The 26,813-nt window shown below is 36.2% G+C and overlaps 3 protein-coding genes across 5 annotated transcripts; all 3 read left to right on the top strand.

The window, feature by feature from the left end:
- Window positions 1-3,956: 3,956 nt before the first annotated feature.
- Window positions 3,957-6,394, top strand: LOC129749333 (zinc finger protein 567-like). Of its 3 annotated transcripts, none has more exons than XM_055744272.1 (3): window positions 3,957-4,070; window positions 4,152-5,575; window positions 5,640-6,394. In XM_055744272.1, exons 2-3 carry the CDS (start codon window positions 4,236-4,238, stop codon window positions 6,370-6,372), a joined length of 2,073 nt encoding a protein of 690 aa, XP_055600247.1. In that variant the 5' UTR covers window positions 3,957-4,070; window positions 4,152-4,235; the 3' UTR covers window positions 6,373-6,394. The 3 variants fall into 3 exon arrangements, with proteins under 3 accessions (XP_055600247.1, XP_055600245.1, XP_055600244.1); XM_055744270.1 differs by having other exon boundaries at window positions 3,967-4,074; XM_055744269.1 differs by having other exon boundaries at window positions 3,975-5,575.
- A 734-nt stretch (window positions 6,395-7,128) lies between these two features.
- On the top strand, window positions 7,129-8,301 carry LOC129741939 (uncharacterized protein K02A2.6-like). Its single transcript, XM_055733765.1, has one exon. It carries the CDS (start codon window positions 7,129-7,131, stop codon window positions 8,299-8,301), a length of 1,173 nt encoding a protein of 390 aa, XP_055589740.1.
- A 3,262-nt stretch (window positions 8,302-11,563) lies between these two features.
- Window positions 11,564-14,119, top strand: LOC129746166 (zinc finger protein 197-like). The gene is made up of 2 exons (XM_055739685.1): window positions 11,564-13,297; window positions 13,365-14,119. Exons 1-2 carry the CDS (start codon window positions 11,931-11,933, stop codon window positions 14,092-14,094), a joined length of 2,097 nt encoding a protein of 698 aa, XP_055595660.1. The 5' UTR covers window positions 11,564-11,930; the 3' UTR covers window positions 14,095-14,119.
- The last annotated feature ends 12,694 nt before the right edge of the window (window positions 14,120-26,813 follow it).

The raw sequence follows: 26,813 nt of genomic DNA, 5'->3' as shown, positions 1-26,813 counted from the left end.
ATTTTTGTCATTTTTGTCATTTTTGTCATTTTTGTCATTTTTGTCATTTTCGTCATTTTTGTCATTTTTGTCATTTTTGTCATTTTTGTCATTTTTGTCATTTTTGTCATTTTTGTCATTTTTGTCATTTTTGTCATTTTTGTCATTTTTGTCATTTTTGTCATTTTTGTCATTTTTGTCATTTTTGTCATTTTTGTCATTTTTGTCATTTTGGTCATTTTCGTCATTTTTGTCATTTTTGTCATTTTTGTCATTTTTGTCATTTTTGTCATTTTTGTCATTTTTGTCATTTTTGTCATTTTTGTCATTTTTGTCATTTTTGTCATTTTTGTCATTTTTGTCATTTTTGTCATTTTTGTCATTTTTGTCATTTTTGTCATTTTTGTCATTTTTGTCATTTTTGTCATTTTTGTCATTTTTGTCATTTTTGTCATTTTTGTCATTTTTGTCATTTTTGTCATTTTTGTCATTTTTGTCATTTTTGTCATTTTTGTCATTTTTGTCATTTTTGTCATTTTTGTCATTTTTGTCATTTTTGTCATTTTTGTCATTTTTGTCATTTTTGTCATTTTTGTCATTTTTGTAATTTTTGTCATTTTTGTCATTTTTGTCATTTTTGTCATTTTTGTCATTTTTGTCATTTTTGTCATTTTTGTCATTTTTGTCATTTTTGTCATTTTTGTCATTTTTGTCATTTTTGTCATTTTTGTCATTTTTCTCGTTATTTTATTTTTGTCATTTTTGTCATTTTCGTCATTTTTGTCATTTTTGTCATTTTTGTCATTTTTGTCATTTTTGTCATTTTTGTCATTTTCGTCATTTTTGTCATTTTTGTCATTTTTGTCATTTTTGTCATTTTTGTCATTTTTGTCATTTTTGTCATTTTTGTCATTTTTGTCATTTTTGTCATTTTTGTCATTTTTGTCATTTTTGTCATTTTTGTCATTTTTGTCATTTTTGTCATTTTTGTCATTTTTGTCATTTTTGTCATTTTTGTCATTTTTGTCATTTTTGTCATTTTTGTCATTTTTGTCATTTTGGTCATTTTCGTCATTTTTGTCATTTTTGTCATTTTTGTCATTTTTGTCATTTTTGTCATTTTTGTCATTTTTGTCATTTTTGTCATTTTTGTCATTTTTGTCATTTTTGTCATTTTTGTCATTTTTGTCATTTTTGTCATTTTTGTCATTTTTGTCATTTTTGTCATTTTTGTCATTTTTGTCATTTTTGTCATTTTTGTCATTTTTGTCATTTTTGTCATTTTTGACATTTTTGTCATTTTTGACATTTTTGTCATTTTTGTCATTTTTGTCATTTTTGTCATTTTTGTCATTTTTGTCATTTTTGTCATTTTTGTCATTTTTGTCATTTTTGTCATTTTTGTCATTTTTGTCATTTTTGTCATTTTTGTCATTTTTGTCATTTTTGTCATTTTTGTCATTTTTGTCATTTTTGTCATTTTTGTCATTTTTGTCATTTTTGTCATTTTTGTCATTTTTGTCATTTTTGTCATTTTTGTCATTTTTGTCATTTTTGTCATTTTTGTCATTTTTGTCATTTTTGTCATTTTTGTCATTTTTGTCATTTTTGTCATTTTTGACATTTTTGTCATTTTTGTCATTTTTGTCATTTTTGTCATTTTTGTCATTTTTGTCATTTTTGTCATTTTTGTCATTTTTGTCATTTTTGTCATTTTTGTCATTTTTGTCATTTTTGTCATTTTTGTCATTTTTGTCATTTTTGTCATTTTTGTCATTTTTGTCATTTTTGTCATTTTTGTCATTTTTTTCATTTTTGTCATTTTTGTCATTTTTGACATTTTTGTCATTTTTGACATTTTTGTCATTTTTGACATTTTTGTCATTTTTGTCATTTTTGTCATTTTTATCATTTTTGTCATTTTTGTCATTTTTGTCATTTTTGTCATTTTTGTCATTTTTGTCATTTTTGTCATTTTTGTCATTTTTGTCATTTTTGTCATTTTTGTCATTTTTGTCATTTTTGTCATTTTTGTCATTTTTGTCATTTTTGTCATTTTTGTCATTTTTGTCATTTTTGTAATTTTTGTAATTTTTGTCATTTTTGTAATTTTTGTCATTTTTGTCATTTTTGTCATTTTTGTCATTTTTGTCATTTTTGTCATTTTTGTCATTTTTGTCATTTTTGTCATTTTTGTCATTTTTGTCATTTTTGTCATTTTTCTCGTTATTTTATTTTTGTCATTTTTGTCATTTTCGTCATTTTTGTCATTTTTGTCATTTTTGTCATTTTTGTCATTTTTGTCATTTTCGTCATTTTTGTCATTTTTGTCATTTTTGTCATTTTTGTCATTTTTGTCATTTTTGTCATTTTTGTCATTTTTGTCATTTTTGTCATTTTTGTCATTTTTGTCATTTTTGTCATTTTTGTCATTTTTGTCATTTTTGTCATTTTTGTCATTTTTGTCATTTTTGTCATTTTTGTCATTTTTGTCATTTTTGTCATTTTTGTCATTTTTGTCATTTTTGTCATTTTTGTCATTTTTGTCATTTTTGTCATTTTTGTCATTTTTGTCATTTTTGTCATTTTTGTCATTTTTGTCATTTTTGTCATTTTTGTCATTTTTGTCATTTTTGTCATTTTTGTCATTTTTGTCATTTTTGTCATTTTTGTCATTTTTGTCATTTTTTTCATTTTTGTCATTTTTGACATTTTTGTCATTTTTGACATTTTTGTCATTTTTGTCATTTTTGTCATTTTTGTCATTTTTGTCATTTTTGTCATTTTTGTCATTTTTGTCATTTTCGTCATTTTCGTCATTTTTGTCATTTTTGTTCATTTTAGCCATTGACTAATCTTGTCATTTTTTCATTTTTGTAATTTTGTTTAGTTACCCTGTTTCAGCATTCTGCACGCACCAATTCGAGCTCGAACAGAAGCAAACAGCACGCTTGATCGGGTACAACAAAATGCGAACGACCGTTGCGTTTTTACCGAGTGAACCTACATGTAAGAGAAGCGACATCACATGAGTTTTTTAACTACACACACAAACCACCAGAGCAGGGAAAAATTGCCCCCAATCATACATTCATTTGAAGAGCTTCAAAATTATTTGCCTGAACTACAACACAATGCTCTCATTGGTTGAGTTTTCGATAAGAAAAGCTAAAAGCTCTACGACAAAAGCTCGGATCGATTTTGACAGTTATTTTGTAACGATTGGAATTTTGTTTCGGACGTCGCTTCTCTTACATGTAGGTTCACCAGTTTCACCCCAACAGCTATATGCACAGCAAGAAAAAATCGTGTAATTTCAGATACAAAACTATGCAAGAAAATGGAACATCGTTTTTGGACTAAAATTCGATCACTGTGTATTTTCGATCATTGTATATTTTTTAAAAGCGTATAATTTTTCAAGGGGTATAATTTTTCAGTTGGTCGTGTAAAAATACACAGCGACGTAAATTAAAATGTTTCAGTTCTTGAGTATTTGGACTATTTACTAAATATTCCACCCGCACGGGAAGTAAAACGATGGGAACGTCGATAACAGTTGTCCGGATATCCAGCATTGCGAAAAATCTGACTTTGCTGACTGATCTATTTAAAAGCATTCGTTTTTTTTTAATTCCATCTTTTTTGGAAGATTGTGGATGTGCAGGAGCTACTCCTCTTAACGACTCGTTTCCGAATAATTTTCAGACTATTTTTCTATGCATCCGACGATCAAACCAACGTTTTATATAAAATGTTGCAAAAGCTGAACATTCAGTTTCAAATCGAACAGGTATAAATTTACACTGGATATGTATTAGATTCCGTATACTTTAAGATTTTTTTTTTTTGCAGTGTAGAGCTCAGCTGAGGCTCTGAAATCAAATTAATGTTTACCTCGCGAAAAACACATACATATACCTGTGGAAAAACATTACCTATACAGCTTCAGTAAAATTGCCTTCTTCTGATTTCGAACAGCGGTGTTGTTTTGACAGTAACTAGGACGCTATCGTAAATAGAGTCGTGATCTAAAAAGCTGAAAAACTTAGTGCTTCGTGTGATAAAAACTTTCCAAAGACCAAAAGATTGTAGGTAGAACAGGCTTCAACCATATACATTTCCATTTTTATGTACAAAAAACTTTGTTTTTGTTTTGCTTTACTGAACAGGAAGTTTACAATTGGAAAGGTGTTCAAATTTTACTCTCGTGTGTTGATTGTGTGATCTACAGATTTCGTAACAAGCAATAAACAATGTCGACAATCAAAATCAAACGCAAATTGAAGTCCCCAATCGAATGTTCGGTTTGTGATAAAACGTTCATGGCTACGGGTGGACTAGCCTATCACGAAGCAACCTACCATAAAATACTCGTCGGACGTTGGGCTCGAAAAAATTACAACCTCTGGCGCAGCCGTTGCGACAAGTGCGGATTGCACTTTCGTTACGGAACACTCATTCCATTTCACAACTGTAACGATGTCTTAAAGCCTAAAGCGAATGAACAGAGTACTGGAACAATTATCGAAAGGCAAAACTTCCAGTGTTCGATTTGTGAAAAGAATTTCGATGATAAACCCAAACTCAACCTACATATTAGGGATTTGCATAATGGAGAAAAAAGCTATGATTGTGACAAATGCGACAAAAGTTTCAAAACAAAACGCAAGTTAGAAGACCATTACGCTCGTTCCCATATCGGCATGCCAAGGTATCAATGCATAACTTGTGGAAAAAAGTATTTTCAATTCGGAGCATACCGTTATCATATTAAAATTTCGCACCTCGAGGAATACCACGGAGGCATTCGAGCACTTCCCACCAATGAGCTCTACTCTATGGATGGCTGTGTTGTTATTAATGGTCCTAATGTACTACGCTGTGAGATCTGCAACAAGTCATGTGCCAGCAAGAAAATGTTTGATCGACATATGAAGGTTGCTCACAAAAAGAGAAAATGGATGATTGCTTGCAATAAATGTGATAAGATGTACGATAGAAAAGCTTCATTGGAAGACCACTATGCCAGTGACCACCTAGATGTTATCAGGTATGCTTGTGAATTCTGTGGAGAAAGTTTTACATGGAGGAATGCATATTTTGAGCATCTTAAGAAACAGCATGCAAAGGAGTACAGAGATTTGGTACGACGGAATAAAACTCACCTTATATCTTACAACAAATTAAACTTAGGGAATGAGCTTGACGAAATACTGACCAACGACAGTCTTCGTCAAAGGAGCTGCGTAATGTGTATTAGAATATTTATCTGCAGAAACGAACTTTATAAACACATAAACAGCCAACATTTGTCAAAAACCTTTGATTGTAATCGATGTGATAAAACGTTCTACGTTAAATCGCAACAGGAGCTTCACTTTGCGGAAATTCACGCTGATAAACCTTGGTTTAGGTGTGAAATTTGTGTAAAAAACTTCGACTCAAAGGAGCAGTACTGTTTCCATCACCAGGAAAACCATCCGGAAGAATACGCTAAATTGATACAACAGAAGAGTTGTGATCAACTGTACGAAGTAGACGGCTGTTTGATTGTTGAACGGGTTCCGTTGGAAGATCAGCTATTGAAAACTAGGTAAAAATTCTCCTTATACAACTGTGTACGATATTTTTGATTATTTTTTTTTTTCATTTTTCAGAGACTCGTATGAAGAACGAAACTGTGTTGCTATAAAACTAGAACCCCCAGCAGAGGAACCAATGGACAGCGATGATGAAGTTCGTAGTTCATCGATAAAAGCAGAGATCGATCTGACTGAAGTAGCCGTCGAGAATGAGCAGGAGTTGCTGTACACCTGTAATTACTGTGGGAAGAAGTTTGGACGCGAAAAAGATATACCATCCGTTAGGCAACTTTCCTTAATTCTTCATAAAATTAACCTTCACGGAATTTTTGAAAGTGCGTTCTGTAGTAAGGTGAAAAACGACGACGACGGATCGAAGGAAGAATTCAAATATTACTGTGATGTGTGCGGTTACTGGTTTCGATTTAAAAGAGTCTACACGCATCATGAATGCGGTATGGCGAAAGAACAGAACACCAATTCCAAGAACGCCAATCACCAATGCAATTTGTGCAAAAAGATATTCAAATACAAAACGAATCTAGCCAATCATCTTAGGGATGAGCATCAACAGATCCGCAATAAATGTGACACTTGTGAGAATGTCTTCCTTACTCGAAGGCTGTTGGAAGAACATAAGTTTGCCGTTCACTACAAAAAGCCGATGTACCGATGCACCTTATGCGAAAAAACATTTGCAACTAGCTCTGATTGTTCTTATCATCGAAAGAGATTTCATGCTGCAGAACTGAAACGTGCGGAAAACCCGCTTCCTAAATACGCGTTTATTGAACAGTTGAATAAATGAGACTTTAGTGATTGCTTGAGAACTTTTGATAATTTTTTTCCCGGATGACAAATGCCAAAAACAACTGGAACAGTAAAGAAATTTCATTACGTTTATTAAACCTCGGACTCTACTGGCCAAGTAGGTAATCTAATGGGTTTTACCTGTCGCTTCAAGAAGTTTCCGCTGGGGGAAGTTCAAATTTCGGACCGTGATAGAAAAAGTAGATTTTTTTTTCACAAAAGAACACTTCGATTTATTCGTACAAGCAAAGCCACATGTAAATTTTCCTCTGTCTGACGTAATAATGAAAATTTTATTCAAATCTGCCCCTGCCTCCTATTTTTTTTGTACGCTTTATTTATAGAGGGTTTAACCAATCGCTTTCGCCCTCATTTCAATCAAAGTCTCAACTGTTTTACATGCCACTAGATTTCACTGTTTAATTCACTTAGTTTAAGGAATTCAATTAGTTTTTTCTCACTATCCTTGTTGTTTTCCAAATTTTTTTTGTAATCCACCTTCTATTGAAAAATTTTGTCTTTGGATGGAGTATTTTCGGCAGTCTGTCAATAAGTGTTTCACTGATATCACTACACCTGGGTCCTATGATCTAAATCTTTGTTAGCAGCCTGATCGCAGTAACAAAAAATGATTTATTTTCCCAATTTTCACATGACATAAATTTCCATGTTACTGCGATCAGGCTACTAACATTCCTTCCAAGGCAAGCAACAATCAACTTTACCCAAGACACCGTGTTGGCAATGTGGAGGTATGCATTTCGTCCGAGAATGCCCCTTCACCAAGCAGCTCTGCAAATCCTGTGGGAAGACTGGACACAAAGAGGGATACTGTAACTGTCTCTCAGCGAAGCAGCACAGCAAGAAAAAATCGATCGACGGGAAGTTCGCTGGCAACCATATCAGCAGCGGACTACGACGCAACTTCATCGACGTTTCCGTCAATGACGGCTCTCGATATACAGCTGCAATTCGCCACCGCTTCCGATATAACCGTCATTTCAAAGCCAACATGGAAGAAGCTGGGATCTCCACCTCTACAACCAACTCTCAAAAGGCAAAACCAGCATCTGGCAAACCTCTGCAGTTTGTCGGCGAAATACAATGCAACGTCACCATGGGCAACCAAACCAAGTTTGGAACGTGTTATGTCACCAATCAACCATCCCTCAATCTTTTCGGCCTGGATTGGATTGAGCTGTTCGGACTGTGGTCTCTTCCACTGTCATTGATCTGCCACATAGTTCAAGAAGACCACTCCAAACCGATCCAGCAGTACAAGAAAGAGTTTCCCAGGGTGTTCGCCAACTCACTCGGACATTGCACGAAAACTCGAGTCAAGCTGTTTTTGAAGTCAGACGAACGACCGGGTTTCAAGTCCAAACGCCCGGTTCCATTCATGTCCATACCGAAGGTCGAAGAAGAATTGGATCGTCTTGAGAATCTCGGAATCATTTCCCCAGTGGATTTCTCACCGTGGGCCGCCCCAATAGTCGTTGTCAAGAAGGCGGCTGGCAAAGTGAGATTCTGCGCCGACTACTCAACCGGCCTGAACGCTGCTCTAGAGCCGCACAATTATCCTCTTCCGGTGCCGGACGACATCCTCACCAAGCTGAATGGATCCAAGGTTTTTAGCATCATTGATTTGTCCGATGCTTATCTCCAAGTTGAAGTGGACGACGAATCAAAGAAGCTGCTCACAATCAACCCCCATCGAGGACTGTACCGTTTCAACAGACTTGCTCCTGGTGTCAAATCCGCTCCCGGGGCATTCCAGCAGTTGATGAACGGAATGATAGCGAATCTCGAAGCCGTTGAAACGTTCCTGGACGACATCATCATTTTCAGTAAGACCGAATCCGACCATCACAAACGACTCCGAGCACTCTTCAACCGGCTCTGCGAGTATGGGTTCCGGTCTTCGTGAAGACAAATGCAATATTCTCCAGCATCGAATCAAGTATCTGGGCGATATTGTTGACGAAGAAGGTATACGCCCAGATCCTACGAAGATTGAAGCCGTCGCCCGAATGCCAGCACCAACAGACGTTTCATCCCTCCGCTCATTTCTTGGTGCGGTTAATTTCTACGGCAAGTTTGTACGCGCAATGCACCAACTTAGGCGCCCTATTGATGCACTATTGGAAAAGGACGTCAAGTTTATCTGGTCTCAAGAATGCCAACAAGCTTTCGAGAAATTCAAGACAACGCTCCAATCAGATCTGCTGCTGACCCACTACGATCCGAGCTTGGACATCATCGTTGCTGCTGACGCGTCGAAATCCGGAATTGGTGCCGTCATTATGCATCGATTTCCGGATGATTCTCTCAAGGCAATCGCTCATGCTTCCCGAACGCTTACGTCAGCTGAGGTCGGGTACAGTCAGATCGAATAGGAAGACGGATCACCAGCCCTTGCTCCGAATGTTTGGTTCCAAAAAGGGCATTCCATTACATACAGCGAATCGTCTCCAACGTTAGGCGCTCACTCTCCTGTGCTACGATTTTGGCATCCAGTACGTATCCACCAATCAATTCGGATATGCAGACATTCTATCCCTTCTGATCAGTAGCCACACCAAGCCGGATGAAGATTTCATAATCGCATCCCTCCAACTCGAAGAAGACGTTGAGGTTCCTTTGGATGAAGCCATCGAATCGTTACCTGTTTCCTTCAAATTGGTCCAACGTGTGACAAGCAAAGGTCCTGTCCTCCAGCAAGTTACCGAGTTCACCCAGAAAGGATGGCCTTCCGATCTCAGCAGTATCCAGCATGAAACGGTTAAACATTTTCATTTCAATCGTTAATCGCAAGCAGTTGTGAAAGGCTGCCTGATGATGGCCGACAGACTGGTGATTCCGAATAGTTTGCGCCCGAATAGAAGGCACCCTGGCATCGAGAGGATGAAAGCTGTGGCCCGAAGCTACGTGTTCTGGCCCAAAATCGATGAATGCATCATGGAGTACATCAAACGTTGCAGTAGCTGTGCCATACATTCCAAATCCCCACCGAAGGTATCCCCTCAGCCATGGCCAGCAACCAAACATTCCTGGGACCGAATTCATCTCGATTTCGCAGGTCCATTCTTCAACCAACATTTCCTGATTGTCATCGATGCCCACTCAAAATGACCCGAAATCAAAGCGGTCCGTTCTCCCAGAACGTTGGCGGTCATCGAGTTCCTTAACGAGCTGTTCTCAAGGTTTGGCGTTCCAGAAACAATTTAACATCTGAACAGTTCGCTGCTCTCTGCAAATCGAATGGTATCCAACACCTGCGAACTGCACCATAACATCCTCAATCAAACGGGCAAGCAGAAAGGTTTGTCGATACGATGAAGCGCTCCATGCTCAAAATCGAGGAAGGCAAGGGAAATTCTTCAAATTTTTCTGCAAACTTCCAGTCGGATTCTCAAAGCTAAATCTCCGGCAGAACTCGGATCGGAAGGAAAATGCGCACTACACTGGATTTACTACTCCTGCCGCAGTCAAACCCCAGTTAAGGCACGCTTCCCTCCCGACGTTTCAAGGTTGATGACGAGGTTTACGCCAAAATTCACGCAGCCAACAGCTGAAAATGGGTTCCTGGACATGTGATCGAGGCAATCGGCAAACGTGCTTCGGATTCCTGGCATGGCCGACGAAAGCTGATTCGCTCCCATGTCAATCAATTGAAACCTCGGCTCAACGGTAATCAAGACACCACCAATCCAAGCTGTCCACTAAATATTTCGGTGGACATGTTTGGTCTATCATCTCAATCCGTGGCTCCAACATCGAATTGCACTATCGAAGCTCAAGATCCAGCGATTCCACTACCGGTTGAACATCCAGTCCAACAATCCGAGGGAACATCAGATTCTTCATCTGTTGTTTTCGAGGACACCTTTGACCCACAAAGCCCTGCTCGCAGTGAAGAGTTCTTCAAGCGTTCCTGAACGGGTCAGGCCCCAACGAACCGTCCGGATGCCTTACCTGGTGTTCTGGAGATAGAAGGGAGAAATGTTAGCAGCCTGATCGCAATCTTGTTGTCTGAGCAACAATGTTGCTTTATTGCCTACTGTGGTTTCGGTTTTTTCTTGAGACATTTGGGGATGCATTCAAGTGGTATGAAGTCAACAAGGTCACATGTTTACTAATGGACTTGAACTCACCAAACTGTCCAGAGATTCGTCCAGTCGAAACTTTTAGGGCTTCGTCGAAGGAAAATCTGAGAAAATACATGAAACCAGCGGAAAAGGTTGAAAAATTCAAGAAAGTTTGGTCTAAAGTGGTAAAAATTGTCGGAGAAAGCACTGTGCGCAGATGCTGATGAATAGTGTTAAGAGAAAAGTAAGAGAACCTACCCTAGGAAAACTAATGCTAAATGAATTATAAATTTAAAAAAAACACTACATTGCAGTACGGTTGAGAATAAAATAATTTTAAAAAATCATTGTTTCTTTTATTTAAGAAAGAAAGTGTATTTATCATTTTCGCAGTTTATAACAGTCTATAAGTGAAAATCCAGTGTTCCCGTACAGACGGACTGTAACTCAGAATGGCTAACATAAAACCTCTGTAGAAAAATATAGGCAGGACTCAATGTGGTGTCGATCCAACTGCTAATGGTTGGTGCGGACAAGTAGAGACATTTTGGGTTGTACAAGTGCTGTTTTAGTAGTAGTAGTAAAAATTGATTGTAATTTATATCTTTTGCTTTTGTCAAGGACTGTGATTTGAGAGCAGCTGGACATTCAGGTCCGCTTTGGAGGCCTATCAAATGTCATTATCTCACATAATAAAATTTCTCTTCAAAATCAAAACATTATTTGATAACACACACTACTTTCATATTTCAATTGAAGGAATCAAATCGAACGATACTGATAATGATTTGTTTGATATCTCCAAATATATGAGAAAGCGATAACTTCTCAGGTGGTCTCGCAAGGTGGTCTCAACTGTCAAATCGCACATTCAGCGATATAGCAAATCATTTTAAAAGCTGGCATACGATGTTATAGCAATAGTATCCAAGGGCAGTGTCAAAACTAATGCAACGCCATTCAAAATTTTCTGGCCAGCCAGCAGCTAGCAGTCAAAGTTTTGTTTTCTTTTCGCTCTCTCTCCACCACATCCAAACCTTGCCTACATTCTGCCAACATGAGCTCACCTTACTTGATTCGCCTTGCTTGCTGGTACGTTTATGCTTTTGTTTATGTTTTGAAACAAAAATCATAACAACACAGTTTATTTCCATTTTACGCGTTAAAGAATAGTTTAGTTCAATTATTCCTTGGAATTGCCAGAAAAAAATGTGAACGTTCGACAAGTGAAGAAATGGCTAAAAGAGCTCAGCTGGAGGCTAAGAAATCAAATCAATGTTTACCTCTGTAGAATCATATATGTACCTACACATTTGTGAAAAAACATTACCTATCATCTTCTGTAAAAGTTGCCTCCAGTGTCGTTTAGAAAGCAGTTAAGACGCTATCGAAAACAGATTTTCGTTTAAACTTCTACTCCCGTGTGTTGATTGTGTGATCTACGGAACTCGTGTCAAGTAACACAACAATGTCGAAAACCAAAAGCAAGATCAAACTGAAGTCCTCAAGCCAAACCCGATGCACGATTTGTAGCAGAACGTTCCGTCAAATCTCTACGCTAGCCCGTCACGAAGTTATTTTTCATAAAATTCTCATCGGACGTTGGGCTCGAGAAAATTACACCGCCTGGCCAAACCGTTGCACCAAGTGTGGATTGCACTTTCGTTATAATATACTGCTTCCACTTCACAATTGTGACGATGTCTTAAATCCTAAAGCGAACAATGATCAGAGTACTGAAACAAGTATCGAAAGGCAAAAGTTCCAGTGTTCGATTTGTGAAAAGAACTTCGATGATAAACCCAATCTCGACGCACATATTTGGGATATGCATAATGGAGAAAAAAGCTATGATTGTGACAAATGCGGCAAAAGTTGCAATGCCAAACGGAAGTTGGAAGACCATTATGCTCGTTACCACATCGGCAAGCCAAGATATCAATGCATAACTTGTGGAAAAAAGTTTTTTTTCTTCCCAGCATACCGTAATCATATTAAAATTTCGCACCTCGAAGAATACGATCAAACTTTGGTGGCCAGAGGCGTCCGGGATCTTCCCATCAATGAGCTCTACTCTATGGATGGCTGTGTTGTCATCGATGATGGTCCCAATCCACTACGCTGCGAGATCTGCAACAAGACATGCACCAGCAAGAAAATGTATGATCGACATAAAAAGATCGCTCACAAAAAGAGGAAATGGATGCTTGCTTGCAATAAATGTGATAAAGTTTATGAAAAAAAGATTTTTTTGGAAGATCATTATGCCTGTGACCACCTAAATGTTATCAGGTATGCTTGTGAATATTGTGGAGAAAGTTTTACCTGGAGATATGCATATTTTTTGCATCTCAAGAAAAAGCATTCTAAGGAATACAAGGATTCGGTAAGAGGAAATAAAACTCATGTTATATCTTACAAAAAATTGAACTTAGGGAATGATCTTGACGAAATACTGACCAACGACACCCTGCGTGAAAGGAGCTGCGTTATGTGTATTAGAACATTTATATCCAAACCCCAATATTTAGAACACATGCAAAGCCAACACTTGCCAAAAAACTATGATTGTAATCGATGTGATAAAATGTTCAACGTTAAGCTGGACCTGGAGCTCCACTTTGCTGAAATTCATGCCGATAAACCTTGGTTTAGGTGTGAAATTTGTGTAAAAAACTTCGACTCAATAAAGGAGTACTGTTTGCATCACAAGACGAAACATCCGAAAGAATACGCTGAAATTCTGCGACAGAAGAGTTGTGATCAACTGTACGAAATGGACGGCTTCTTGATTGTTGAACGAGTTCCATTGGAAAATCAGCTATTGAAACCGAGGTAAAAAAATCCTAATAGAACTTTGAACACAATTTTTGATTATTCTTTTCTTTTTTTCCTTATTTAGAGACTCATATGAAGAACAAAACTGTGTTACTATAAAATCAGAACCCCCAGCAGAAGAACCAATGGGGAACGATGATGAAGTTAGTTGTCCATCGATTAAATCGGAAATCGAGCAGACTGATGTAACGGTCGCAACTCAACAGGAGTTGATGAGTATCTGTAATTACTGTGGAAAAAAGTATCGAAGTGAAACAGATCTATGGAATAGTAATCATTCCATAGTTCTTCATCAAATTAACGTTCACGGAATTTTCGATAGCTCTATGTGTCGTAAGCTGAAAAATGCCGATGACGAATCGCTATCAGAATTCCAATATCACTGTGATATTTGCGAATATCGGTTTCGAGACAAAAAAATCTACCAATACCATGAATGCGGTATGGCGAAAGAACAGAACGCTGATTCCAAGAACGTTAAATACCGGTGCAATGTATGCAAAAAGATATTCAAATACAAAATCAATCTAACGCATCATCTCAAGATTGACCATCAACAGACCGGCAATAAATGTGACATTTGTGAGAAGACCGTCAATACTAAAAGGGATTTGTTAGAGCACAAGTTTAACGTTCACTTTAAAAAGCCCTTGTATCGGTGCGCTTTGTGCGGAGAAACATTTTCAGGTAGCGGGGCAAGTTTTGATCATCGAAAGAAATATCATTCTGAGGAATTGAAACGTGCGGAAAAACCTTTGCCTTCATACGCGTTCATTGAAAGGTTGAATAAATAAGACTTTAGTTTTTGATTAACAGCTATCGATGATTTATTTTTCTCTGATGACAAATTCCAAATATAACCCTATCTGTAAACAAGTTGAATACTATTCTATTAAGGTTGCCAGAAGTCAGCACGTATCCGGGCCGGACAATCCGGGCAATTTTTTATAAAAACCCTGGCAAAATCCGGGCATTTTTATTCTAAATCGAGACCGAAAATCCGGGCAAATAAAAAAAAATCAAAATAAGAGTTGAAAAAATATTTTTCTCATCAAAATTCGAAAACAAATTTGAAATCGTATTTTGGTTTTCGAAAAATCTTTTCATGATTATTTTTGCAAAATCTGCCAGACTGTTTTTAAATTTTGTACAAAATATCCGGGCAAACCCGGATAAAGCCGAGCAATCTGGCAACCTTACTCTATCGCCCACTTTGTATCAGCTATTTTTGGGACATTCTGTGATACACTGATACGAAAGCGTGTTTTTCGATGACATAGATGGCTTCACAGAATTAGCTGTAACTTTGTCTAATTTAATGTTTTTGAGGTTTCGTGATAGCAGACGAATTCCTTCTTTTTCCGACGGATGTATATATTGAATCAATTTTTTACGTTTTCTTCTTGCTACACAAGATGACAGCATTCTTATGCATGTGAATTAGAATATTTCGTCAAATTTTGACTATTATCTTTAGTTTTGATACCTACTATGGAAAGTGGGAATAAAAATATAAATATTTTTACTGAAATCAGGACTTATTGATGATAAACTACTTGAAAACCGATCTTAAACCTTTTTACTATCCTTTATGGATGGAAAATTCAGATTTTGCTCCGATATTCTATTTTAGACATTCAATGAATTAGAAAAAAAATGAAGTATAATTAAAAAAAAAAATTAACTGGAAAGAGTATAACTTTTCTGACATCACTAAAATGCGTTTTAATGTTTTTAATATTAAAGATTTGGATTCATTTAATGCAGTGGTTTTCAAACTTTTTTCTTTTACCGCCTCCTTTTGCTAAGTTTTCGAGCTCTGCGCCCCCCAGAACAATTTTTTGAAAAATCTTTAGAGAGAATGCTGATTGGCATCGTTGCAAAACCATAAGCTTTTGAAATTTTAATGTAGTATAATTTGAAACGTTCAATGAAGCACAATCAAAAATTGTTAAAATTAACTTGAGAAGATCGAACCATAACCATTGCTTCAAACCCCAAGACTGAAATTTAAACAAAATATAAATTTTCCAGGACAAATACTAAAAATTAAAAGAAAAAAATTATCTAATAACAAACAGCCTTTCCAAGTTTTGGTAAACAGAATTCTTTACTAATTGAATTGCCTTGCCAGCATAAAAAGAAAAATACATAGTATTATTAATGATAAAATAAATTTTAAGCTTTTATTTATGACAATTGTAGACTAAATTTGAATACTGTTTCTTTCTCGGGTCTATAAATTTAAAATAGGTTCAAAAAACTTAATTCCGACAATATAGTGAAAATTGGATAACTTTTGATGTTTGATCATGGAAAATGGCCAAATTTCAATTTTTATCGACTGAATTAAACATCAACAAATCAGATTTAAAAATAAAATTTACTTTGGATTGTTAGCATTCTTCCTTTTCATTCAGAAAATCTATACCCAAATCTGTAACGCCTTTTAACACAGATTATGCCCGAAATTTTTTTTTGTAAATTTTTTAAGACTATACATTGTAAAGATTTCCAGGCATTGACATCAAAAAATGTTGCTTTTTAGTACATCCCAAAATAAACTTACAAAACTAGATCAATATACAGATCTCAAAAACTCTGTGAGTTTACAGACATTTGGCCTTAGCCTGGTATAATTTGGTTTTAAGAGTTCTTCAAAGTCGTTTATGGTTTATGTTTGTTAAATTCTTGAATTTTCGAACAACTGGAAAAAAAAACTTGTTTATGTACCTTACCATTTCTTGAAAGTCAACAGAGAAAGTAAAATTTTGCAAAGCTATTTTCAATATCTTTGCATCATTTTACAGTTTTTCTCTCTAGAAAGCACAAATTTACTGAATTATTTGGTACATATTTTCAAATATTAGACTCTAATCTCAGAATCGAGAGTTTATTGTAAGCACATTTGGCTTCAGCACTCCCGAATCAGTCAAAATCAGCTCTTAAATTTTTCGCACCTTGAAAAAATGTGAATTTTTCCTTGTGCTATCAGTAATTGATTCTTCATTTAATGATTTTTTAATTATTTCTTAAAAATTGTTCTGAAATGTTGGGAATAATGTGTTCATCAAGAAATAATCAAACAATTTTCAGAATTAAGATTAGATTTTTATTATTATTTATTTCGTCTTTGGTTTAATTACCGTGCAGACTGATGACTTAAAAACTAGGAAATTCTTCTTAAGCCTATTTTAAAACGACGTTTGCACATATTAAAATTAAACAAATGATACACTAAATTAAAAAGTTCACAACACTTGTCAATAGGGTGGTTTTGGCCATAGGCAGTACGGTGGTGAGGAATTGAAAGAAACTGACGTTGTCGAAGTGTTCTCGTTGGTACATAAATGTTAACACGTTGTAGAATGTAAGCACAGTCAATACGGTTGGTCAATGTGTCGAATATAAAACCTTGCTGCAGTTCGACGCGCCGCTTTTCGAGTGAGGTTAGGCATATCAGAGCACACCTTTCCTCGTACGGTGGAAGTTGGATCGGGTCATTCCAGGGAAGACGCCGTAGAGCGTATCTTAGGAAACATCGCTGAACTCGTTCAAGACGATGGCATTGTGTGCTTTGAGCCGGAGCCCACACCTGGACGGCGTACTCCAGTATGCTACGTACTGAAGCACAGTATATGGCTTTCAATGCATAAACGTCATCAAAATCCTTGGTGTTCCGACGTAGGAATCCGAGAGCAGCAAATCCTTTTGCAGAAGTAAGCGCGACGTGTTCTGCAAATGTGAGCCTGTTATCGATCTTTACTCCTAGGTCGAGAATAGACTGCACATTCTCCAGCCTAATTCCGGTTAGTTGATAGTCAAAATGAATCGTTCTTCTTGCACGAGAAAAGTTTATAATCTTACACTTTTTTACGTTTGCTAACATTCCGTTTAAGCGGCACCACTCATCTAGTCTAGCGATGTCAGCTTGCAGGGCTGTAGGGGTCAACAGTGTTATGGATCTTTCGGAAAATCTTCAGATCATCGGCATAGAGGAGTGTATCGGACTGAAGTGTTGAGCACAGGTCATTCACGAAGATTATAAACAGCAAGGGTCCGAGATGGCTCCCTTGAGGAACTCCAGACGGTGTGGCAAACATTCGTGAGCGCGTGTTTCGTATCCTGGTGAAAGCCTGACGGTCGGTTAGATATGAGGCAATCCACTCGAGTGCCCAAGCCGGGAAACCTAGTCGATTCAGCTTTGCAACCAATATTTTGTGCGGCACACGGTCGAAGGCTTTGGCAAAGTCGATATAAACTGAATCCACCTGACAACCTTTCTCCATACTTTTATTCAGTGAACTTACGTAGCACATCAAATTAGTAACTGTTGACCTTTTCTTGACGAATCCATGTTGATATTCCGAGATCAAAGGTTTAACAGCGGCATACACTCGCTCGTGCATCAGTATTTCGAAGATCTTCGATATTGCATTTAAGATCGATATTGGCCGGTAGTTTTCCACGCTATGAGCATTTCCAGACTTGTGTATCGGAGAAATAGGAGAGATTTTAAAACAAAATTCCTCGACCACAATTCACAACGTGAAATCAATTTCAGGATAAATTAAAACAACATGAATCCGATTTCCGAATTACTATTCAGAAGAACAGAATAACAGAATAAAAAAAATATATTAGAGTTTTAAAATCAGTTGAAAATTCATAGAAATTTTCGTCAAAAACTGATCTCAAATATTTGTTTTACGAACATATGCATAGTTGCGAAAATCATTAAAATTTCGTTGTGTTAACCTTGCGCTAACATAAAGAAGTTAAGGAAAAACGTTTAGTTGAAAAGTTTCTTAAAATGTTCTTCTATTCAACAACATGTACATTATATTCATTTATAAAATGACATTTATAGAGAGAGATTCCTGAATTCCTCCATAGATAAGTCGATTTGTTTAACTCCCTTGTAGATATACAAAACTCGAAAATCATCTTTTAATCGACATTATCTTGCATGGAAGATTATAGAATCGCAGATTGAAGTTGTATCAAAGGATATCGAAATAATTTTTTATAAAAATAAGCCTTTTAAATTCACAGTTTTAAATTCTTCACTAATTATGACATTTTTAAAAACAGATACCCCTGTTTTAGTACAATGATATCAAATTGAAGGAGAAGAGCCAGTAAACCGATCTTCTCTGTCCTCTTACTTTTTATTAAAATTAACGTTTTTACACTAGATATTAAAATTCTTGTTATTGGTAGAATTTTATAAAATTTGTAAAATCACCCATGTAAAATTGTCCCATAGGAAATTAAAAATTCACCGACAGTTTTTTCGTAGTGAACAATTCAAGTTATTTGTTTCACAATATTTTCTTCCAAAAAAATAAATTTCCTACAACAAACGGAAAATAAGAGCCATTCGTGTGACATTTTTGCGTAGAATCAGAACGCATACCGATGCTAGTTCTACGAAAAACTGTCACGCAGCTATACTTTTTGTATCATTTTAAAAGCTCGTATAGTTTCTATTTTACCCAAAAAATCAAGTTTTTCTTTTGTTTATGGGTTTATGAGCGCCTGGCTGACCCGGAAAGGAAAAACAGAACGGGGGACAGAAGAGGAAAATTTTAAATGAGAGTAGAATAGCTTAGAAAAGGATAACGGCTACAGAGCCCAAGGGTTCTGAAGCACCAGTTTAGGGAAGCGTTAAGATAGTGCTCGACGGACTAGGACGGTTGGTGGGCCCCATATGAACTTCGAGTTAACCCAACCTTCAATTCAACCGAGCAATAGCAATGATATCATATGCTAACGCCTCGATGTCGTTGTCAGAAGGGTTCGCCATCTTACCGTAGTTGAATTTTCCCTACCTGTCACTTTACTCGTTTCCATACATTTGGATTCTTGCTAGTTTGATTTAAAAATAATCATAGATTTGCTAAGTAAAAGATGTATTGAAGTGATTGATTCTACGTGACTACAAAGTTATTCGATAACTCAACTAGGAAATCATAAAAACAGAATCTAGAAAAAATGTCTCTTAAACTTATCAACAATGAACTGTACATGGAGAATAAAGTATAGTTTTTTCAACAATATTCCGCCTATATTGAACTATATTTCTGATAGATTCTCGGCTAACTATAAATATTAAGCTTTCAACTATAACTATAATATATTTCTCGGATAGGAACGTATGATTGGTTTTTTGCATTCAACTGTACTGCCGTTGGAAGCATAATTGTCACATGTTACAAAAAGGCAAAGCGAGAAAAAAGGCAATCAAAGTTTCACAAAAACATTTCGCTGTTATCGCACAGTTTCGCAATTTTTGTTGACTCCAATGCCGTAGATCTCTGAAGTTTACTCCTATCATATGAGCCTCGATCAAATTTTTCGAAAATGAACTGGTTTTTCAATGAAAATCCTTGTGTGACATTTATGACGCGAAATTCTGTGAACAGTCGAAAAATGGACGCATATTTGTCACACCACGAACAGTTTCCCAGTAGTTGTTTGGTTTGGTAATTCGTGTGCGGCTCTTGTGTTTTATTCGTGAATGGAAGCTTAAATTGAAAAAACCATGTCTGAATCAGATTATTTGAAAGCGTACATTATCTGGTGTCAAACATGAACCCCCTTATTCTGCGCCGCGCGTGAGGTGACGATAGTCGAGTCGAGTCGGAGTCACGTGAGTCTTGTCACCTTTTTCCCGAAGCCGATGTGACAGAGCATACGATTTGTTACTCACGGTGACTTCTAGATTAGGATAAGAACTCAAAAAGTTCATTCTAAAAGACGTTTCTCACCTAAAGCGACTACTGGAATTGGGTGACTCGACTATCGTCACCTCACGCGCGGCGCAGAATAAGGGGGGGAGTCTTTAACGGGTTCGATTAATAAAACGGCACGAAGGAGCAATTTGCGGCAGCTCAATCACTTAACAGGAAGCAACATTTCTGCAACTAAATAATTGTCAGCTGCCGTGCTGGAAATGTCGCAACCACGAGAGAAGCGATACCAGAAGAGGACAATCAATCTTTTTGAAGTGAATACGGTCCTGGAACAAGTTCCGGATGAAGTAACTCTGGCGGAACATTAATACAGACATTTCCGGTATTTTGCGAAGTGCGTCAAAATCAAAAACTCAAGGCAAATCCAAAGAAGAAATGGTCTGCTAAAACCATCGACAATCACATATGGCCATCCTGGACAATTTTGGATTATAGTCCCAAGGCGCCGGAAGAGTAATATCTGACTAATGTTGTAAAGTGGGTTTCGTTTGCATACACTCTTCCAAACGCCAGCAACGAACCCGAAGCAGTTTGCAGAGTTTTTCTTGTACATACTGAGATGTCGCGAAAACAGTGACCCTTCCCTGCCTTTATATTTCCATGATCCCCTCCCGACTATCAAGGACACGTATGCCAAGTTTGGTGAAAATCTATTTAGACGTTCCGAAGTTATAAGACGTTCATTTATTGAGTGTGACAAATATGCGTCCAATCGTCCCAGTGTGACAAATTGACTTTGAATTTTTCTCGAAATTTCTAGAATAAACTTTATGTTTCGACAAAGAATTTCAATAATACGTATCAAATTATGACGATTGGCATCAAAAAGTGAAAAACGTCGAAATGTCACATGTGACAATTATGCGTCCAACGGCAGTGTACATATAGTAGATTAAATTATATCTTAGGATTGATGTTTTGCATTCAACCGTATTTATACATTACATTCAATTAAATAAAGTTTATTTTACGCTTCCATCTATAGCTACAGTAGTTTCCAATATATTTTTCTGATTGGTTCTGATGTGTTCATTCATAAATATCATTAATGAAATTTACATATAATTTATATTTTTATTAGATTCATCTATTAACATAATAATTTCACTTCACACACAAAGAAAATAAATCACATAACCGTCGCATGCTATAGCGATGTTCGCGGTCACTTTTTCTTTCGGTCGTCAATGGCTGCAATTTATCCCCAAAAGTGCACTATGCGTTTTTCCAATAGATCCTTCTGTGCACCATGCAGGGAGATCGAAGCAATCCTTTGTTGCGTTGTGACGTGTTTATTTTTCAAGCTGGTGAAAAAGTTCCGAAAAGCAAGAAATTAGAGAAAGAATTAGTGCATTTTTATCGTGTTGGAATCTTCGAATCCCGGAAGCAGGAAACCGCGCAGTTCTGGTTTCCGATAGTAGAGCGGATAGTTTTTGCGCCGCAGCATCTTTAAGTGTCGTCAAATTTTGCCCAAGCTCAGCTGGATACACACAACATTTGGTTCCGGATGATAAGAAATTTGGTAAAAGGTCATATTAGTACAAGAATTCATTTGGACGGACCGGAAATTGCAAGAAATAGGAATCTGGTTAACGATTCTAGAGCGGAATGTTAATGCATTGCAGCATCATTCGCAACATCAGGCCCCCGCAAATTGGTGAGCTCTTTCCATTTTTTATTTAACTGTGTATTCGAGCCCATTTAAAAAAAATTACACATTAATCCTACCTGCCAAGTAGGATTTCCTATTAACGCAAATAGCCCTCCCCCTACCTATCTGAAACAGCATCCTTGTTTGTAGGGTCGCATGAGTTCTCTTGCACCTGAAAAGTTCATTTCGCTGTTCAGATTATCCCTGTATGATTACATTGACTTGTCACGGTGTGCATAATGGTACCACACTGACTCTCAATTCGACACTTGAAATGAGTATTGAATCCAGATACTCATTTTGGCATCTAGTCTTGAGCTTGATTGTTAGTTGTACCTCGTGTATCAGCCAACTCAAGATGTGTGTAGTCACTCAATGCTATGCTATGCTATGCTAGATCCTTCTGTGCACCATGCAGATGCCGATTGCGTCTTCATAATGGACCGCACGATTGATTTACCCGGATAGGTTAGGCTTGCACGTTCCAAGCTTCTCCAAATTCCCTCGAAGCACTCTCCAATAGAACAGATTCATCCTGCAAAACGAAATATTTTCGAACAATAAATTTAAAAAAAAATGAACGGAGCTCACTTTTCAACTTTTGGGAATCGGCACCCAACGTAAGATGCTAATTCCTCAACGTCCACTATAAGCTCTTCTTTAAACCTGTCGCCGCAACCATCAGGTTAGACGGAACTGATGGTCGCTGCTGTTCCTCTTCTCAGGAACTCACAATTTCTCCCCGAAGCTACGGATGATGCCGGAAACACCGGCTGATGTCTGGATTGCTGAAGATTTAGCCGGTCCACATGCTCCCGGAAATTTTGGCTCGAATTCCCCGAAAAACATTGCCTGGTCGTTGTTTTCCCACAAAAAAAAATCGTCTATCATCACTAGTCATCACTAGTTCTTGTAAAATGCTTGATTGAAGAATAAGCCAACGAAATTCATAAACCGCAAAGGCACACTTTCTAGAGCAGGGATCGGGGAACTTTATGAATCATTACCCCAATTTTTTTTTTTATTTAAGTTGATATTACCCCATGACGACGAGCAAAAATATTAAATCGAATTTTTTCAGCATCTTCAGATTATGCCCACCATAACACCCCATGATAATTTTGAAAAACATTGTAAAACATTAACAAAAAAAATTAATTCAAACATCATTTATTAAGTTTATTGATAAACCCGAGTAACACATAACGATGATAATAGTAATAGAAGACATGTAACAAATTAAAATCAATTGAGGGTTAACAAGTTACGGAACTGTAAAAAATTATTAAAAAAAATCATTTAAATCATATAGTAGTAATAAAAATAACAATAATAGTTGTAAATCAAAAAATTTATTTAAAATCAAAGAAAAAAATTAAAACAATCTTCTACGTTTTGGAGAAATGATGTTGTTTCATGTTCGAAATAATTGCTCCAAAATTGGGACTTTTTTATGTAAAGGTGCATTTACACCTCTTATGAACGTGAAAATGGAAACACTTATATTCTTCATTAACTCGATAATACTGCATTTTATAATTGCGAAACTAGGTGGAATAGATGCCGAATGGTTGAAAGATTATTTTTGAACGGATTTTCTTGTTCAAAACCCTTTAAAATTGGTTTAATTTCGGTTCCCCCGATTTCACTGCGGAATATTTTTCCCGCGTTCAGTGCCATTTCGCTCGAAGTGTAAACGGACTGAGCAAACGTGAAAACGGAAAACGAACATGAGTGATTATAAATACCACGTTCATTTCACGTCCGAATGGCAATGTGCATTCTGAAAAGATTTTCACCGATGAAGAAAAAATATTTGCTCCATAAAAATTGGCATTGCTTTCAAGAAGAAAAAAAATTCCAATGTCCTTGAATTCGAGCCCAAGAGATCGCTCACAGTTGTACCGGATAAGTTTTTCAATGACTGTCACCGACACAGTTCAACGAATTGAAATAATACTTATGAAAGGGAGTGGTTTGAATGAATGTTTATGTATTGTATCCGTAAATACTGAGCGAGCTTTCAAAGGGTGTTATTTGAATGCCTCAGGGGAAAATATTCACTTCTGCAAATAACGCTCAATTCTTTACTTTCGAAATGAAGCCAACAAATTCATAAAATTTCAAAATGAAAATATACACTTTTTACTCACAAAATATTCACTGTTACCCCCAAGAATTTCACTTTTACCCCATTTGGGGTAATTTACCCCGGTACCCCGACCGCTGTTCTAGAGCATTGGGGAGGCGAATACCATTACCTATACCTAACTAAGCAATACTTGAAACATCCTAATTCTATGAAACTAAACTAGCTAACTATCTTACCAAACAGATTATACCCTATTGAAAAGTATCACTTTATGACGGCAAATTGTGATATTTTCGCTACAAAATTTTCCCATTGTTCAACGGAAGGGAGGGCAAGTGTTTCAACTCCCATTCACCTTATCTGTATGGATCATAAAAAATTGGGACACCATTGAATCTACCGCTAATTTAATTTAAATAAAGGTGTCCATCACGCCTTCTAATTTGAATCATATTATGATCCATGCTTGATAAGATGTGTGCAACGACCCTTTCAGGACAATGATAGTGAACCATCATTATCACACGCATGCACACCCCCGCCGTGAATTTTACCCAAAAAATCAAGTTGAATCTTAACTCGTGGATAAGGTTCCTTTTTGTTTATAAAAATATATAGTTTAATATCAATCTGGTTAGTAGTGCTTACCGAAAAGTGTTGGTGAAAATTTCTGTAAGTAAATCATAAAAGCTATTCGCTTCTCTATTCTAGTATTTTTTTTTCGGTGAATATTCAACAGTTTAAACTAATCTTAAAAGACTTTTTTGATAAAATTTGCATTTTCAAAGAATTTTCTGTAGTGTGACATTCTTGCGTAGAAATATCAACAGAAAGACAACTACCTTGATGAAAATTTCGTATTAGTTCTGAACAAAGTATACTTGTTTGTGTTTTTTAAATAAAAGTTAATACTTATAGTGTTTAAAAGTGAAAACAGGGTTGCTAGCGATTTTACGTTTTGGAATTCCAAAGTTTTTCCCGGTTTTTCCCAGGTTTTTTCCCGGTTATAAATGATGATTTTTCCGATATTTTTTATACTCGTTTTTTATTTAAAATCATGGCGAATAAAAAAAAATAATATAAAAGGCTTCAAATTTCTAATAATTGTATCCCAAAACTTGTTAACCGATTAGAAATCATGGCAAACACTTCGGCGTCTTGTCACACGAAGTCTTTTCGTTTCAAATTTACAGGCTTTCATGATTTTTTTTAAAACAAATATAACGAACTGGGCATTAATTCGTTGGTTGGCATTTATTCCTTGTTATTTCAACAGTTTTGCAAAAAAAAGTCCGGCTAAATTGATCTTGAAACTATGATGTAGTACTTTTCGGCCAATATAAATTTTCTAGAATTTATATAGAGTTCTAGAAAAAAATTATAATTTATATAGAAATATGTAAACAATACATCGAAACATACTATAAAATCAACTTGAATGGGGATTACAAAACTTAAAATCATCATATTGCCGGAAAATATTTAGTTATTTTCTAAATCCAGTTATATTTTGAATTTATGATAAAAAAGAGGTGTAACTCCGCTTAAAAACGTCTCACGCTGCCAAATTATTTGCTTTTTGCATAAAATAATTTTATGAAATATGTATATCGAATACTGAATAATTTTACGTCGAAACTGAAACTTGTACAGCCTAACCTGGATGTGCGAGAAACCTCTATAGTGAGAGAAAACAATGAGTCTCAAGATTTGCAAAACACAAAACCTCTTCAAGTGAGAGTGTAATACCTCCATGAACTAGAATCGTTTTCCTGACTAGACCAAGGAAGTTAGAGAAAATAACACTTTTGTACCATATTGAAACTTACTCAGAAAACTTCGAACTGATGCATCAACTGGTGTCAGGTGGATTTTTATCAAATACAATGTTGCTGATCCTCTATAAAAGAGAACCTAGTTAAGTTAGAAACCTCTTTATGAGAAGAAAAAAGTTCAGTTTTGTGTTTAGTTTAGTCGTTAATAGTTTCATTAATAAATTAATATCATTTGAGTTATGCTTGTAAGTGTAGCACACTAGCGAAGACCGAAAAAATGAGATAACTCGTATTTCTCCGCAATTAGTTGAAAAAGTGATAACATAAACGCTTATTTTACTAATGAACGAAAACAAGCGATTATGAGATAAATCTATATCGAGACTCTCAAAAAAACTCTTGAATTTTGAAATAATTCTAAAAATATTTTTGAAACTTCGTGAAAAAAATCCAAAAATGTCAATTTTCCCGGTGAGATGCCGAAATTCCCGGATTTTTCCCGGTTTCCCGGTGACGTGATCGAATTCCAAAGTTTTTCCAGGTTTTCCCGGTTTTCCCGGTTCGCTAGCAACCCTGTGAAAATGACTCAATAGTCACATGGGTCAGTTTTAGACAGAATTAGACGATCATTTAAGTAGAAACGGGTGCCGAAAAGGCTTAAAAAATATTTTCCTCTTTAATAAAAATAAAAGCCAAAAGTAATTTTCATTTCCGTTACGAAAATAGAAAAATAGAGTATTTCTGCTTATTTGTAACTTTTTTCAAAAATAGAATCAGTCCAATTTTTGAAACTTTCTGCACAGCAAAACGCATCTCTACAACCAATCAAGTTTTTTTTATTTAATACCTATTACTAATTGCAAAACAGCAGCTAATAATTTTGGCGCATATTTATAGATCGTCAGTCAATAAGTCGCCATTAGCATTTCCAGGCACGTCCAGCCTCGCAAAGACAGTCGAAATTTGGAGAACAATGAACATCAATTTTCGAAACCAATTACTCGCCCCGGCGATGGAACGCGACTTTAATACCGTAGACTTCCATAACCTCAGGTACCCGACAGCAGCAAAAAAAAAAACCTGACAGGTCCAGATGTGCTATATTCAGTGGAAGGTTGGCAACTGAATATAGCACATCAACAATGAAAACTTACGTGATGCTATCGTTGCTCTCGCAAATGCCGTAAAGTGCAATCTAACTAATGAAGAGATCGTCAGCGTGAAACGGTTGAATGGC

Source organism: Uranotaenia lowii, chromosome 2 (assembly GCF_029784155.1).
Source record: "Uranotaenia lowii strain MFRU-FL chromosome 2, ASM2978415v1, whole genome shotgun sequence".
Taxonomy (NCBI): Eukaryota; Metazoa; Arthropoda; class Insecta; order Diptera; family Culicidae; genus Uranotaenia; species Uranotaenia lowii.
The sequence above is the reverse complement of the archived record's forward strand: the minus strand, read 5'-3'. Positions and strand labels throughout refer to the sequence as shown.